General features: G+C 37.8%; 1 protein-coding gene across 20 annotated transcripts in view; it reads left to right on the top strand.

Annotated features, from left to right (window-relative positions):
- Positions 1-14660, top strand: part of ACACA (acetyl-CoA carboxylase alpha) — a 291002-nt gene that overhangs the window by 52565 nt on the left and 223777 nt on the right. For 19 of the 20 annotated variants that reach the window (XR_461987.2, XR_461986.2, XR_461989.2 and 16 more), the window contains 2 exons: positions 12873-13005; positions 14482-14620. Coding sequence is in view for 9 of the 20 variants with exons in the window: in XM_056816443.1 (XP_056672421.1) it covers positions 12873-13005; positions 14482-14620 (272 nt within the window). In the remaining 11 variants the exon portion in view is untranslated. Of the gene's footprint in view, positions 1-3579; positions 4138-12872; positions 13006-14481; positions 14621-14660 lie in introns of those variants that run through there. The other variant, XM_007481898.3, reaches the window with a different exon arrangement.

A 14660-nucleotide genomic window follows, 5' to 3' on the forward strand; every position in this document is an offset into this window, starting at 1 on the left:
TTCCTTCTTCCTTTCCTTCTTCCTTTCCTTCCTCCCTTTCTCCCTCCTTTCTTACTTTTACTTTACCTTACGTTACCTTACTTTCCATCTTAGACTCATTTCTAAGTATTGTTTCTAAGGCAAAAGAGTGGTAAGAGTGAGTCAAATGGAGTTAAATTATTTGCCCAGAGTCACAAAGCTAAGAAGTGACTGAGGCCATGACTTCTTGAACCCAAGACTTCCACACCTAGCTCTCAAACCACTAAGACATCTACCTGCCTCTGTAAATTTTTGTTTCCTAGAAGAATTTGACTATGAAAGGGAATAAGTAATGTGGGATGATAGCTTGTGGGGCAAAGTAATAGAGTTAAGTGACAGTTTTTTTCTGAATGAGAAAAATCTGGGTATGTTTAGACAGCAGGAAAGGAACCATTGAATAAAGATATATTAAAAAGTTTTAAGAGAGCTGGAAACTGAGAGAATGAGAAATATTCAAAGAGCGTATTGCTGGGCTAGACAGGAAATGGTGAGAGAACAAGGGAAAGAGCTTAGATGGCAAAAAAAACTTGCTTGTCTGGATCCTGATCTGGAAGCAAGTCTAGAGGTTAGGGACTGGATATCAAGAGGTTAATGTTCTGTTTTGTATTCCTTCTGGAATATAGTGTTTTAAAACTATCTTTTTTGACTTCGGTTATATGTTTGCTGTTAATGTCTAATGTCCTAATGCCACCTCACTCACCATTTCCCCCATATTAAATAATAACCTGTTTACCTTTCTTTGATTTGCATGAATTCTGGGACTCTCTTGTCCATTCCCAATGTCTCTTATCTGAAGGTCACTTAGTCTAGACTCCAAGTGCAATTTTAACTGGTTTAGAAAAGTCTATTCTCTCATCATCCTTCCATCCCTTCCCTGTCCCTAATAAATTAAAATGGCAAAATTCTTAGTTTGACAGAATTCAAATCTTTTGTTGTATGTTTAGTAATTAATATGTTACAGAACAAAGGACAGCTGGGTGGCTCAGTGGTTTGAAAGCCTGGCCCAGAAATGGGAGGTCCTGGGTTCAAATATGACCTTAGATACTTCTAGCTATGTGACCCTGGGCAAGTCACTTAACCCCCTTTGCCTAGCAGCCAATATACAGTAGTGATTGTAAGATGGAAGGAAAGAATTTTAAAAACAAAACAAAACTTTAACAGAGCAATACAGATTAGTAGTAAATCTTACACCTTCTGAAGGGTCAAATTCAAGCATTGGAACAATGATCTAGACTAATGGGGTGTCTGACAAGGAGAAGCCTTCATTCCAATGCTTGTATTTAGCTTTGAATCTTTCACCAAGTACTTTGTTCCTTGAAGGGTTGTTAAATACTTTATAGTCTATTTTATAGATAGAGAAGTTGAGATCCAGTGCATTCTGACTCGGGTTTTGGTCCACAGTTCTATGTTTAGTATATTATGTACTTATCTTTCTGTATGTTATAGTATGACTGATAGAAAAGACAGCCTAAAGCTGTTAAAAGGTAAAAAAGCTGTTTTCTCTGTTTTTGTTTTTAGTTTCTCATTGAAATTCTGTGGATTTATGGGAGCTATTATGAGAAGTACATTTCTGAACCAAGTTTTCTTTCTGCTTATAAATAATGTGCAAGAGAAATCTGTGTGTGTGTGTGTGTGTGCGCGCGCGTGTGTGTGTGTGTGTGCTTGCTGCAGTATATCTCAGACTGCATTGCAAGCAAACCAGCTAATGCATCACTGTCTTTGGGATAAACTGCTACGTCATTCTTGGTGTTTGGCATGTTACAATGCTGGGATCAGTGTGGGCTCCTAGCTGGAATTTGTGTCAGGTATGTGTTTGCCTTGGATGCCCCATATGTTCACTGTGGAAAATGATGGGGTATCTGAACTTGGAGACATGACTGTGGGGCTGTCTTTCTTGTATCTTGTTATCATAGATAAGCATTTTGCAAATGAGGAGAGACCTCTTGTTTTGTTTTTGGGTGTCTGGTTGACTTGGCTGTTCATTTGCCTTAGAATGAGTGTGTTTTTGAAAGGAAGTAAGGCAGCAGCCAGACTGGGTAGGGGGATAGTGGATGGTTCATGAGTATCTTTCCTGTGTGCAAAACGACCTGCTTTTATTCTTCAATCAGTCCTTCATTGTCTTCTAGGTTGTTGAAGTCACTATAACATAACAAGGGCAGAGAATTTTTTTTCAGTAGAGATTATTTACATTGGGAAAACACACTGTGTGTGTGTGTGTGTGTGTGTGTGTGTGTGTGTGTGTGTGTGTGTGTGTGTGTGTGTGTGTGTCTGTGCTGTTGCTGGGTCTGTGACCACAAATTGCTCTCGCATAATTCTTGGCAGCTTGAGTATGGTAGAGACATGAGGTGGAGAAGGAGGAGTTGGGTTGGAGGCAGGCTTTTTTTATTTGTCAAACTGGTTCTTCTCAGAAATACATGTAGGAAGGAAGGAAATTTGACTGACAGACCATACTTATCAGCCAGTGTGACATGCTGCCTTTTTAGTCTTCCTCAGTGTCCAAGCACAATGCTTTTGTACATAATACATGCTTAATATAATTTGTTGAATGAATGTTGTAAAGTGGCAGTTATAGATAATATGACAAGTCAAGGACCTCCCTCTTTGATTTTTGTCTGATGATCAAGACTAGGCCTTTTGGGTGGTGTTTTTTTTTCCCTTTATCCAAGGGCTTTAAAATGATAGTCTTTATTCCTGGTCACATTTGTTACTCATGTCTGTGATAATCCTATCATATCATTAGTTTCTGATCAGCAAGAAGCTATATTTTTAAAGTGTTCTTGATAGGTGATTTTTCTGAGTAGCTAGATGGTATCAGGGCAAGGGATAGAAGGGCAAAGTTGCATCTGATGAATTGGCTAGTGACAGTTACTAACAAATAAATTTTGGCATGGCTATGGGTGGGTTGGTGGTTGGGCAGCACCTTTGGGCCCTTTGTGTTTCTTTTCCAACACAAGGTGGTGCTGTGCCTCTGAAGCTTCTGTTTGTGACATTTGACAGATAAATGATTTCTTTTTAGAGTAAGGTTTCTTTCTTTTCCATTTACTATGGATTTTTGCTTTGCCTCCTGAAAAGAACCTGTCAGACCTTTATATGTATGCAAACCTCTTCCATCCAAATATCCATGTACCTTTTCCTGCTACAATTCTAGACAAGACTCCTCTTCCCTGTTGGGTATATTCCTCTGAAATATGCCTCAAGGATTTGTTTTCCTCATCTGGACTGCTCCCATAGCACCATCTATTCTAGCAACTTCACATATCATTTTAATTAGCTCCAGTTGTGTCTTGGCCTACAGGGTCTTAGCTTATGACTGTGGTTGTTTAGAAAATTCTCTTGGGGGTATTTATCCCTCCATATTAGTGTGGAATCTTCACCAGTTTAGCAGTTTTTGTTCTTGTTCAAAATTATATAGCCTTTAACTAGGTAGTTGTAATCTCTGACCTACTGTTCTAGTTGTCCATGGACTTTGAGATTCCTTTTCTTCCTTTAATATTACCTGCTCAGTGAGTGCTGGCCTTTCCATGGGTTTCTGGATGCTCTTATTTTCTCTGACTAGTTCTTGCTCTTTTAAAATTTGACTTCCTCTTTTCTTTCCCTGGATCCACTCCTGTCATGTGCTCCTGGCAGCTAGGGGAGGCTGTGGAGGTTTGCTCTGGTGACTGTTAGGAAGAGTGACCCCTGCTAAGACATGTCTATTGCAGCAAGAACAGAGCTGTCAGCCCTGCTTTCTAGTTACATAATCTTTTATATTTTCTCCCCTCCCCTATCAGCCCCTCTGGAAAATCGACTCACTCTTGTGTAAGTCAAATATTTGGGGGTATTAGGCTAAGGGGAAAGAGGTGGGGAAATGTCAGAACAAGAGACTAAGCCATAAAAACTGTTGTTTGAAGCAATCTACAAGTATTGCTACTTCAGTTTGGCCAGCAGAGGACTAGGAGGTAGGCAGGGCATACATGATCTCTGTCCTGCTGGGTTTTAAGCAGCTATAACAGAAGGGAGGAGGAGCTGCAGCTTGTTTCCAAGGCAGAAATCTGAAGAAAAACTGCAAGTCCTTTGCTAGACTGATATGGAGGATTCTGCAGAGGAAAATAAAGAAATGAGATATTACATGCTCCAAAGGTAAGATCTCAGTCGCTCTGTGTGTGTGTGTGTGTGTGTGTGTGTGTGTGTGTGTGTGTGTGTGTGTGTGTGTGTTGAATGGTATGTTAATAAAACAAACAATTCGGTGGGGCTTTTGAGGCTAATAATGGTTGATTGTTGAACTGAGGATAGGGTTAATTAGTTCTTGAACTCAGTGACTTACCCAAGAGCATCTTACCTAAGTGAAAATGAAGCCTAAAGATAGACAAATGTGTCCAGAAAATCTGCTCTTGACTATCTAGAAAAACTAGTTTTCTTTAGAATATGTATAGATTTGAGAGAAGGACTTATTATCATATTTAGCATTGTAGCAGTTTTGGAAAGTAAACCATTGTTTCCAGAGCTGGCTTTGTGGCATAATGTTGTACTTGATGGGTTTGGTTGATTTTTGCAAGACAGAAGTTTTCTTTGAATATATCTGGTAGACAGTCCTTATACCAGGAATGGGCACCAGGGGCCTACAATTGTAAATGGTTTGTTGTACTTTTGTGGTTATAGCTGCAACCTCCTGAACTGTGCCTAGAGCTCTGGAGAGATGACTATGACAGATGGTAGTGACATTATGATGGGGGTTATCTGTGCCTTCAACGCACAGCACAGGTTTCACAGGATAAACTGCTCTGCCTTGGCTGAGGCCTGGCTTTATTTTATACCCTCATGATCACACATCTACTTGGCACACATTTTCATTCTCAACATACATGTTTTCCATAGAACCTAACAACAGACAGGACATCTAGGGAGACAGTCAATGAAACATTATTGCTAAGTTCAGGATCAGAGAGTAGAATCAACGTGACCCAGATATAGGTTAGGGAATTCAGAGCACAGATTTGTCAGAAGTTTTTATGCCTAGAAAAGAGGGTCCTATCTAAGTGGGTATATAAGAATCCTTAGGTTTAATTTTGTAAGGGTGCTCTCCTGGTAATATTCTAGGGGGACAGAGTGGGACATCTGTACTAACCCTGCAAGCATGTTGCTCTCATCTATTTTTCCTGGGACTAAGTAAGAATAATAATTCTAGCAATTCCAATAATAAGGAGATGTTAATAAGGAAAGTCACTTAGTGGGGTTTCAATGGATGTTTCCATCCTTCCTGGGTGGCTGCTTTGCAGTCCCTGGTTTCCACGTGTGACCGTGTCAAACAGCATGGTCTTGATGGCTCCCAGCACTCATTAAAATTCTCAAATTTTGTCCTCTTTGCCAATAAATACGGGTCATTGCCCCCACTTCTAAAACTTACTTTCAGACTACCTGCCTTCCCTTCATTAAAAAAAACAAACAAACCTTACTTTCTGTCTTAGTAACAATTGTAAGACAGAAGGGCAAGGGCTAGGCAATTTAAGTAAAGCAACTTGCCAGGGTCACACAGCTAGGAAGAATGTGAGACCACATTTGAACCCAGGACCTCCCAATTCTAGACCTTGCTCTCTAGCCACCTAGCTGCTCCATGTCTCATTCTTTTGAGAGGTAGTGTGGTATAGTGGAAAGACTTGATATTGGGAAAGACCTACCTAGCTTTGAACCCTGCCTCTTGACTTTTATTAGTCATTAAGTCTCATTAGTATTATTATTATTACTGTTTTATGGTTTTGAGGAAGTCACTTATCCTTCTTATGCTTCAGTGTACTTATCTACAAAATGATGATAATCTTGTCTATCATACCTTTCTCAGAGTTGTCAACATCAAATGAGATCGTTTTGTGTAAACACTTTGTGAGCCATAAAGTGCCATGTAAATGTTAAATACTGTTTTTACTGTGAGACCTTGTGTTATATCAAATAGAGAGGGAGATATGGCCAGAAAGACAAATTGGGATTAGATTGCGGATATTCAGGTTTGTGAACATATATGAAGTCTATGCTATGTACAGGTGTGTGTGTGCTGTGTGTCAGGGATAGAAGTAAGGACAAAAGAATGCCCTCACGGAGCTCCCAGGCTAATACGGAGGCAACATGCATACCACTAGGCACAAACAAGCTGTGTACAGGATAAATTGGAAATAACTTAAGAAGAAAAGCACTAGCATTAAATAGGGTTATTATGTCAACAACTCATATGCAAAGGATTCGTGTAGAAATTGGAGTTTTGGACTGGATTCTGTATGATTGAAAATCTGTTACCCTAAAAAAAGAACTACATATCCCAAGAGCCCACTGACTTCTTGTCATTACGTACTTCCTGTAGATTGAGGATAAAGGGAGTGGGCTTTGGAGGCTCCCTCTCTCTGATGTAGAATCAGCATTGATGGTGGTGAGTGGGGATGACTAAAAAACGGCTAACCAGTCATGGGCACTTGGTCTTTATTTTTTTATCTTTATTCCTTGATTTCTAATGACAATTAATAAATCTCTTAAAATATAATATTTTTATTGAGATTTAATTTTAACTTTTACATTGATGGGAACCACTAGTCAGAGAAGAACCTCTCACATTTTTAAGATAGCCTAGATAAAAAAATTTTTAAGCCATATTTCTCATGCCAAGGCTTTTTGCCCACCCCACCCATCCTCCCAAACTCCAACTTTCTTTTGAGCTGCTATGTTTTTATTTTACTACTTTTTGATTGGTTGCTTGCTATCCCTACTGGCTGGTCTATTTTTATTGGGAGGACTCTTGGTGAAGAAGAAATAAACCAAGTCTCTCCTTCAACTGCTTGAGTCCTTTGTTCCTCGTTCCTCCTTTGTTTTCCTCCTCACTGCTGACTCTGGCGTAGCTGATACTGCTTCCTCCTGATCTTCTGGACCTGCTCGCCCGGCCCCAGCCCCAGGCCTCCAGAAATCCTCCTCCTGATCTCCAGGTCCGATCTTAAATTAGCCTCTTCCCCTGTTGCTGCCCCTGCTGGGCTGATTGCTGCCATAGAGAAGCTAGGAATCCTTGGAGTCGCTCCTCAGGGTAGGTGGTAAAAAAAAAAACCCAGTTCCTTTTTCCTTAGGCAAGGATTGTCCTCCTAACCCCCTCTAGGGAAACAAGCATGGGGAGGGGAGGGGTCAGGGAGAAGGAAGAGACTCTACCAAACAGGAAGTTGATTACAATCATGGCGTATTCTATGAAAGAGCACTGCATTACCTATTTCAAACAGCTTCCAGCTTTAGGATGGTTTTTTCTTTCTACCACTGATCCATTTAAATTATCTTGCCTGAGATTCAGGGGAGAAATTCATCCCCCTACAACCCTTTGCCATTTGGGACTGCCCAGTGTCTAAGATTCATCCAGTTTGAGATTCCTCAAACCCATGTTCTCCCCCCCCCATGGGAGATCCCATAGTGCTGACAATAGGGATCTGAATTTTAGAAAAAGGAACTTTAAGGGATGTGGAGGTGAAATTTTAAGCCTTTTCAGACTCCATTTAAAAAAAAATGAAAGTCTCTGTATCTTACTGTAATTTGCTGATTGTTTTGTTTAAGAATTAATTTTGTTGTTTTAAGTTCATATATTAATGTATTCAATACTGTTCTGTTACACTGAATCATTTTAATCTACTGTGTTTTAACTATTAGATATATTCTGTTACCTTTCCCTTGTGACTACTGAACAAAATATTGTAAAATATTATAAAAGCCCATAAACAGTCCCCTCCTTCCATTTTGCATTTGTTAATTGTCACATAGATATGGATGGACTCAACCTGGCTTACTAACAACCTTTAGAGAATTTAATAAGCTAAGAATTTAATTGTAATATTAAGGGGTCTTCAGAAATAATTTTAATTAACTAGTGGTTTCTGAATGGATGAATTCTTTTTATATTTATATTTTAAAGAATGTTGTATTAAAGATTTAGAAACAAAGAAATGTTCCTACGAAGGTATTTCTATGAAGCAGGAAGCCAAATAGAGAGATCCTGCAAAATTCTTCAGTTTAATTTACTTCCACCAGAACAATCAAGATTTCTTGGTGATGTTCTAGACCCAAATAAGTTTTACTTTGTTTAAAAATATATTTGCCTAGTTTGAAAGATTTGCTACATCTATAAAAATTGTGACAAATATCCATCAGTTCATAGGTTTTTTTTGGTCATATAGCAACTTATATGAAATATGATAGTGAGTTTGTTTGCTATTATAACTGAATGGGCTATTATAACTTTGGGGATTTTGATTCCTTTTGAAAGTGCATTACTTGTTGTACTACTGTTCTTTATAAAAAACTATTAGTGGATCACGGCCAAATTTGAAAATGAAAATGGACCTCATTTTTTGGTGAGAAACCTTTGTATTCTACCTTTCCTTAGCTGACACAGAGTGTCAATAATTGTAAGCTATATATTTTTGATTTTTAAAACTTTTTTATTATTGTTTTTGCTTACATGTGCAATATACTTTTTCAGTTTTATTTTTTTCTTTCCTTTTTGTATTTGAAGCACGTCACCAGGTTATTGACCTCCTTGGAGCACAGACCTAGCAATCACTGAAAATTTGTGAAAAGGAAAGTGATAGAAGATGAAAAGGAGGCATTAAAGGAGTGAGCTGAAGAGAGAAAGCTAGAATTTAAAAGAGAGAAAGGTGGTGATAACAGGAGATAGATAACTGGCTGAGATAGAAGAGAAGTAGAGGAAGATGAGAAGAGAAAATGAAAAGTAAAGGTGCTTCCTGGAAGAGCCCTCTCAAGATGATCTCTGGGCTCTGAAAGTGTGCTTCTTTTCATATATAGCTCTCCACAGTGTTTCATACTGCGCAGTCACTCCCTGAAAGTTCTTTATTTTCTGACTCAGATCTGTCCAACAGCTGTAGATGCTTATTCACTTGTGTACCTGCAAAACTTTTTGTGAATAGCAAGGTGTTGTATAAATATAAGCTATTGATTGCTGTTGGAGAGTCAGGATGATATAAGAGAAAGAGATTTGGATTGGAAGTCAAGAAATCCAGGCTCTAATCTGGCTCTGCTTTTCTACCTGGAGTTTCATTTCTTTATTTACAAAATGAAAGTGGGGATGGGAAGAGTTTAGGTAGAGGACAAGACTTAAAAATGTTAATCTGAAGATTGGAGCTAGTTGGTGAGAGGGTTTTTTAGTTGGCAGTATGTATTGAGATGTCACAGAATTAATAGCCATTCCTCAACAGGTTTTCAGGCTTAGTGGGTGGACCAGATACTGATCCCAGGCCAGTAACAATTTTTTATTGTTATCTTCCTATGGTGGATGTTGATACTTGAATTCATAGGACTTCACACATATTAAGAAGTTGGTAAAAGAACTTGTTTGGACAGTGACTTCCATTATAGGAGGAACAATTTTTCCTTAGTGTCATCAAGAAAATAATCTAAATGATTGAATTCTAAATAAATGAATGGGGTCAATGCAGACCGTGAGAGAGGAAAGTAGAGAACATTCATTCTACTTATAATGCATGCATATTTGATGTGCAGAAACAGTGTAGTATAATGAAAAGACAGAACTATGATCAGAGGCAAAGAACTGGGTTCTGTTTTAAGCTTCCCATTAAGTAGCTCTGATTTTGGTCAAATCTTTTCCCTCCCTGGAGCTCATTTTTCTTCTTTTAAAATGAAAGATTTGGAATATGTGTTCTCCAAGATCTATTCCAGATTTAATCTATGATCTCAATGTTTCTTGTATACTAGGCATTGCCTAGGGAAAATAACCATGTTATAATTATTTTTTAATGTATATGTATTATGTACATTCAAGGAAAGGACCTATATTCCAGAAGGGATATGATGTTACAAATTTGAAAGTAAAATCAGGAACAAGAAACAATCTTTTTCAAGCACTAGCAACAAAAAAGAAAACTGCCCAGATCCTTTTTGGGGTTTTGAAGTATTCTTTTGGTTTTGGTTGTGTTCATATAATTCCTGCATTCGTCTTGGCAAATAGATTCCTAAGTAGTGTCTAGGGCAATTTTATTTTATTTTATTTTTTAAAATTAATTTATTTAGTCAATTTAGAACATTATTCCCTGGTTACAATAATCACATTATTTCCCCCCTTCCCCTCCATCCACCCTTCCTGCAGCCAGCATGCAGTTTCATTGGGTATTACTTGTGTCCTTGATCAGAATCCATTACCATGTTGTTGGTGTTTGTCTTGGCAGATAGATTCCTGAGTATTTTATATTGTCTAGGGTGATTTTAAATGGAATTTCTCTTTCTAATTCTTGTTGCTGGGATGTGTTGGAAATATATAGAAATGCTAATGATTTGTGTGGGTTTATTTTGTATCCTGCAACTTTGCTAAAGTTGTTGATTATTTCCACTAATTTTTTCTTTCTCCCCCCCTTCCCCCCGCCCCTTACCTTCTGTCTCTGTCTTAGAGTCAGTACTGTGTATTGGCTACAAGGCAGAAGAGTGGTGGTAAGGGCTAGGCAATGGGGGTCAAGTGACTTGCCCAGGGTCACACAGCTGGGAAGTATGTGAGATCAGATTTGAACCTAGGACCTCCCATCTCTAGGCCTGGCTATCAATCCACTGAGCCACCCAGCTGCCCCCTCCACTAACTTTTTCTTTTGGTTTTGGAAGGACTTTGGATTTGAAGTTGGTAATAGATCAGAAGGTTGCTTTTGATTTCAAATTTATTCCATCTTCCCCAATTATTAAATTTATAGGGTTGGATTTAGAGCTGGGGTGGGGTGGGATGGGGTCTCAGAGGTCATCTAGTAAAACCCACTTTACAGATTACACAACGGAGACTCGAAATGAGATTAAGTAATGTGATGTGCTTATGGTCACATGAGTATGAGAGTCTGAATTTGCTTTCATGTTCTTGCATTCCCAATCAGTACATTTTCCACTATACCATACTGTCCACACTGTCTTCTATATTTTAAAGTTGTAGAATGCTATTGCTAAAGAGGATGATAGATATTCTCTGGTTAAACCCTCTTGGTATATTAATATTCTTCTATTGGGCAATTTGCTTGCTGTTTTCTTTTTAATTTGTAATATTATATTAAAAAAAAAACACCCAATCACTTCATTTTTCCCTCCTCACCTTCCCCTCTCTACTGAAAAATAGAAAAGCAAAACTCATGTAATAAATATGCAGAACCTAGCAAAAGAGATTATGAACTATACCCCAAAATGTGTCTCATTCTCTATAATTAATTTATTGCTCTGTTTCTGCTGCAGGAATAGGAAACTAATTGAACTGACACATAATTGACTTTTATAGCTACAAAGTATTTTCTCTAGGGTTGGGATTGGGGTTTAGGATTAGGATGAGGGAAGAATGAGAGACATCCTGGGGGTGTAGCACTTCACTAATAATTTAGAGTCCTTTTGACATTCAGTAGAATGTTATTTTTATCATTAGCCATGTTCATAAGGAGTTGTATATGATTTTTCCAGTATCTTAGATTGGAAGGGACCTTAGAAGCCATCTAGTTTAACCCATACCTAAATAAGAATCTATCGTAAAATGTAACCAATAAAATGATTGCTGATATTTGTTTTGTCTGCTTGAAAATGTCCTGGGGTGGGGGGAGGGGTCTACTAGCCTCATTTGTTTTCGGCTTTCTTTGGGAATCAAGAATAAATCATTTTCTTATATATTACAGCCTATCTATTTAAAGAGAGCTATCATGTCCCCTTGTAAGTCTTCTTTTCTCTGTGCTAAACATCTCCCCTTATCTTCAACCAGTACATATATGGCATGAACTTGAGGTACATGATTCTTCTTGCTTTCCTTTGGGTAACAGTAGATCATCTAAGTTGTATGAAAGAATGCCACCCTTGAAAGCTAATGGGAGTTCTCACTCTTCCCTCTCTTAGAGCCTCATTGCACTACTTTCTGCCTGTAAAAGATTTTGATTCCCTTTCTCACCCAGCAATTCCACAAGCATCTTTTATATTTTGTACACACTCATACACATTTCATACACCTACCCTCCTCACCACTTGGACTCCCATATGCATAGCTCACCTTCAATACCTTCTGTACAGGTTTCCTTGACCTTCTTATCTCTCACATCCAGACAATGTTCATCACAAACTATTATCGTGTCCCATTCTCCTTCAGTAACAAAAAATCTAGAAATTGGCCCTTGTTTCTAGACATTTTTTCCCAATACTTACACTTTCCATCTTAGAATCAATACTGTGTATTGGTTCTAAACAGAATAATAATAAGGGCTAGGCAATGGTAGTTAAGTGAATTGCTCAGTCACATAGCTAGGAAGTGTCTGAGGTCAAGTTTGAACTCAAGACCTCCTGTCTCTAGGCCTGGCTCTCAATCCACTGAGCCCCTAACTGTCCCCTGTTCCTAAGACTTTTAACCTGCAACTTCAGTGTCTCGACTATTACAAAGAAGTAGTTGTGATGTGGTAGGAAAAACATCAAACTTGGCTGTTTGGAGACCTCGGTAAAATTAACTTAATTTCTCTGAGCTTCTTTGTACTTTTCTCTAAAATGAGTTAGACTAGATGATTCCTAACATCTTTTTTACTCCTAATCTTTAACTGATTGTATTTCTTACTACCTCTCCATTTAATTTCTGTCCACAGATTTGCCCATTTTCTTACATTAATGTTGCTTTTCTATATAACATCTATGTGAACTTGATTTCCCCAGACTCATGGGATTCTATGTTTTGCGATTTTAAGAGAAAATATTCTTATTTCTAAATAGTGCTAATATATGACCTGTGAATTTGCAATGTCTCTGAAGAGGAAAGATCCTGTAGTGAAGAGCACATCTATCAGGGAGATAGTCTTGGTGATAAATTCTTTCTATAGATTGTTATGATTTCTTTCTACCTACAGGTCCAGTATGTCTGGCTTACATCTAGTGAAGCAAGGCCGAGACCGGAAGAAAATAGACTCCCAGAGAGATTTCACTGTTGCTTCTCCAGCAGAGTTTGTTACTCGTTTTGGGGGAAATAAAGTGATTGAGAAGGTAAATGTGAATATTGTTGACTTTAGCTTTTTTACCCATAAAAATTTTACCCCTGGTAAATTCTGGAAATGCTTAAAATCTCAGAATTTTCCAAGGTGTTATATTACTGTCTCTTTCTATAGAATTTATGCCTCTTTAGCTTAGTTTCCTATTTGATAATGATTCCATTTTTAGATGTGAATATCTGCCTTTAAATAATTTGCTTCAGTTGAATAAAGGATGAAAGGTGAGTACTTGATTTCTTTTGGAAAGAGCTTGTTGTTTCATAGGTGTGAACATGGTCAAGGGTCTAAAGGGTTTTGTGGATCATGGGTGTTTCCCATTGTTGTATCATTTGGTTTTAGACCTATGTGTTCCATTTTCTCTCTCTTAAAAAAAATTGGTGAATGCAGCATGAGTAGAAAGCACAAATTGTTTGAAGCTAATGTCATTTATAAGCTTCTCCTGGATAACTGGGAGGTTTGATAGTAATCTGTGCAACAGAGGGATTTCAGAAATGTAGTAAGAATAATTCATTATCATGTTTACCTAGGCCATATCAGAGATGACTTCAATGAGATAGCTTATAGACACAAGAGATAGCTTACAGATACTGAAAGGAGTAAAGTGGGATATTTTGGTTCTTTAGTTTTTCTCATTATCCTCCCGAATGGCTTTGCTTCTGTTGTCCTGCTACTTTCTTAATAAACTCACATTTTTTTAGGGGATTTTAGGGGAGAGGTTAGGAGATAAAAGATTGGTATATCAAGAGAGGTCTGTCTTCTGTGATGTTATTCCACTACTGTGTTCTTTTCTCCTGAGGCACACTATAGATTCTGGGGTGCTGAATTTACTGTTTTAGAGAGTTGATTGTTGGTGAGAAAATATATATAGTGAATTTGTTAGAACAAGGTAATGTACCTTTTTCATCAGAAAACAATATAAATACTTATTTGAGATTATCTCCAATTTATCCTGTTTGTATCTTATTTCTGTATAGTTTGTATATTGCTTCTCCTTATGAGACTGTACTTCTTGAGGGCTTCTTGTTTGGCCTTTCTTTGTATCCCCACATACACATGCCAACACAGAGTAGATTCTTGATAAATTCTTCTTAATCTGACTTGAACCTCATTTCTTATTTAATAACAAGACCTTTATAAGGTTAGCTCTTTTCTTGTTAGAAACGCTACTGGTAGAAGAACTAACAATTTTTATATACTTACGACTTATCCTTTCAGGGGATTAAGGGAGAGGGAATTAGTTTTAGTTCACAATCATTACATTACCTACTTTATTAAAATTTAAAAAAAAATCTGTGTGGTTATGTGGGAGCTGGCTCCTAAACTCACTTGACTGATCTGCAATAAGAATTTCTGATTGAAACACATTGGTTTGCCCAGAGGACAGATTCATGTGGATTTTTTCCTTTCCTTCTTTTCTATCATTGACTTTATTTCAATTTTTCCCCCACTCTCATTCCTTCATTTTTTTCAGGTTCTCATTGCCAACAATGGCATTGCTGCAGTCAAATGTATGAGATCCATCCGTAGGTGGTCTTATGAGATGTTTCGAAATGAACGTGCAATACGTTTTGTTGTCATGGTGACACCTGAAGATCTTAAAGCAAATGCAGGTGAGTTACTTATGTAAGAATTACTTAAACTAGCACCACT

This window comes from Monodelphis domestica, chromosome 2, assembly GCF_027887165.1.
Source record: "Monodelphis domestica isolate mMonDom1 chromosome 2, mMonDom1.pri, whole genome shotgun sequence".
Taxonomy (NCBI): Eukaryota; Metazoa; Chordata; class Mammalia; order Didelphimorphia; family Didelphidae; genus Monodelphis; species Monodelphis domestica.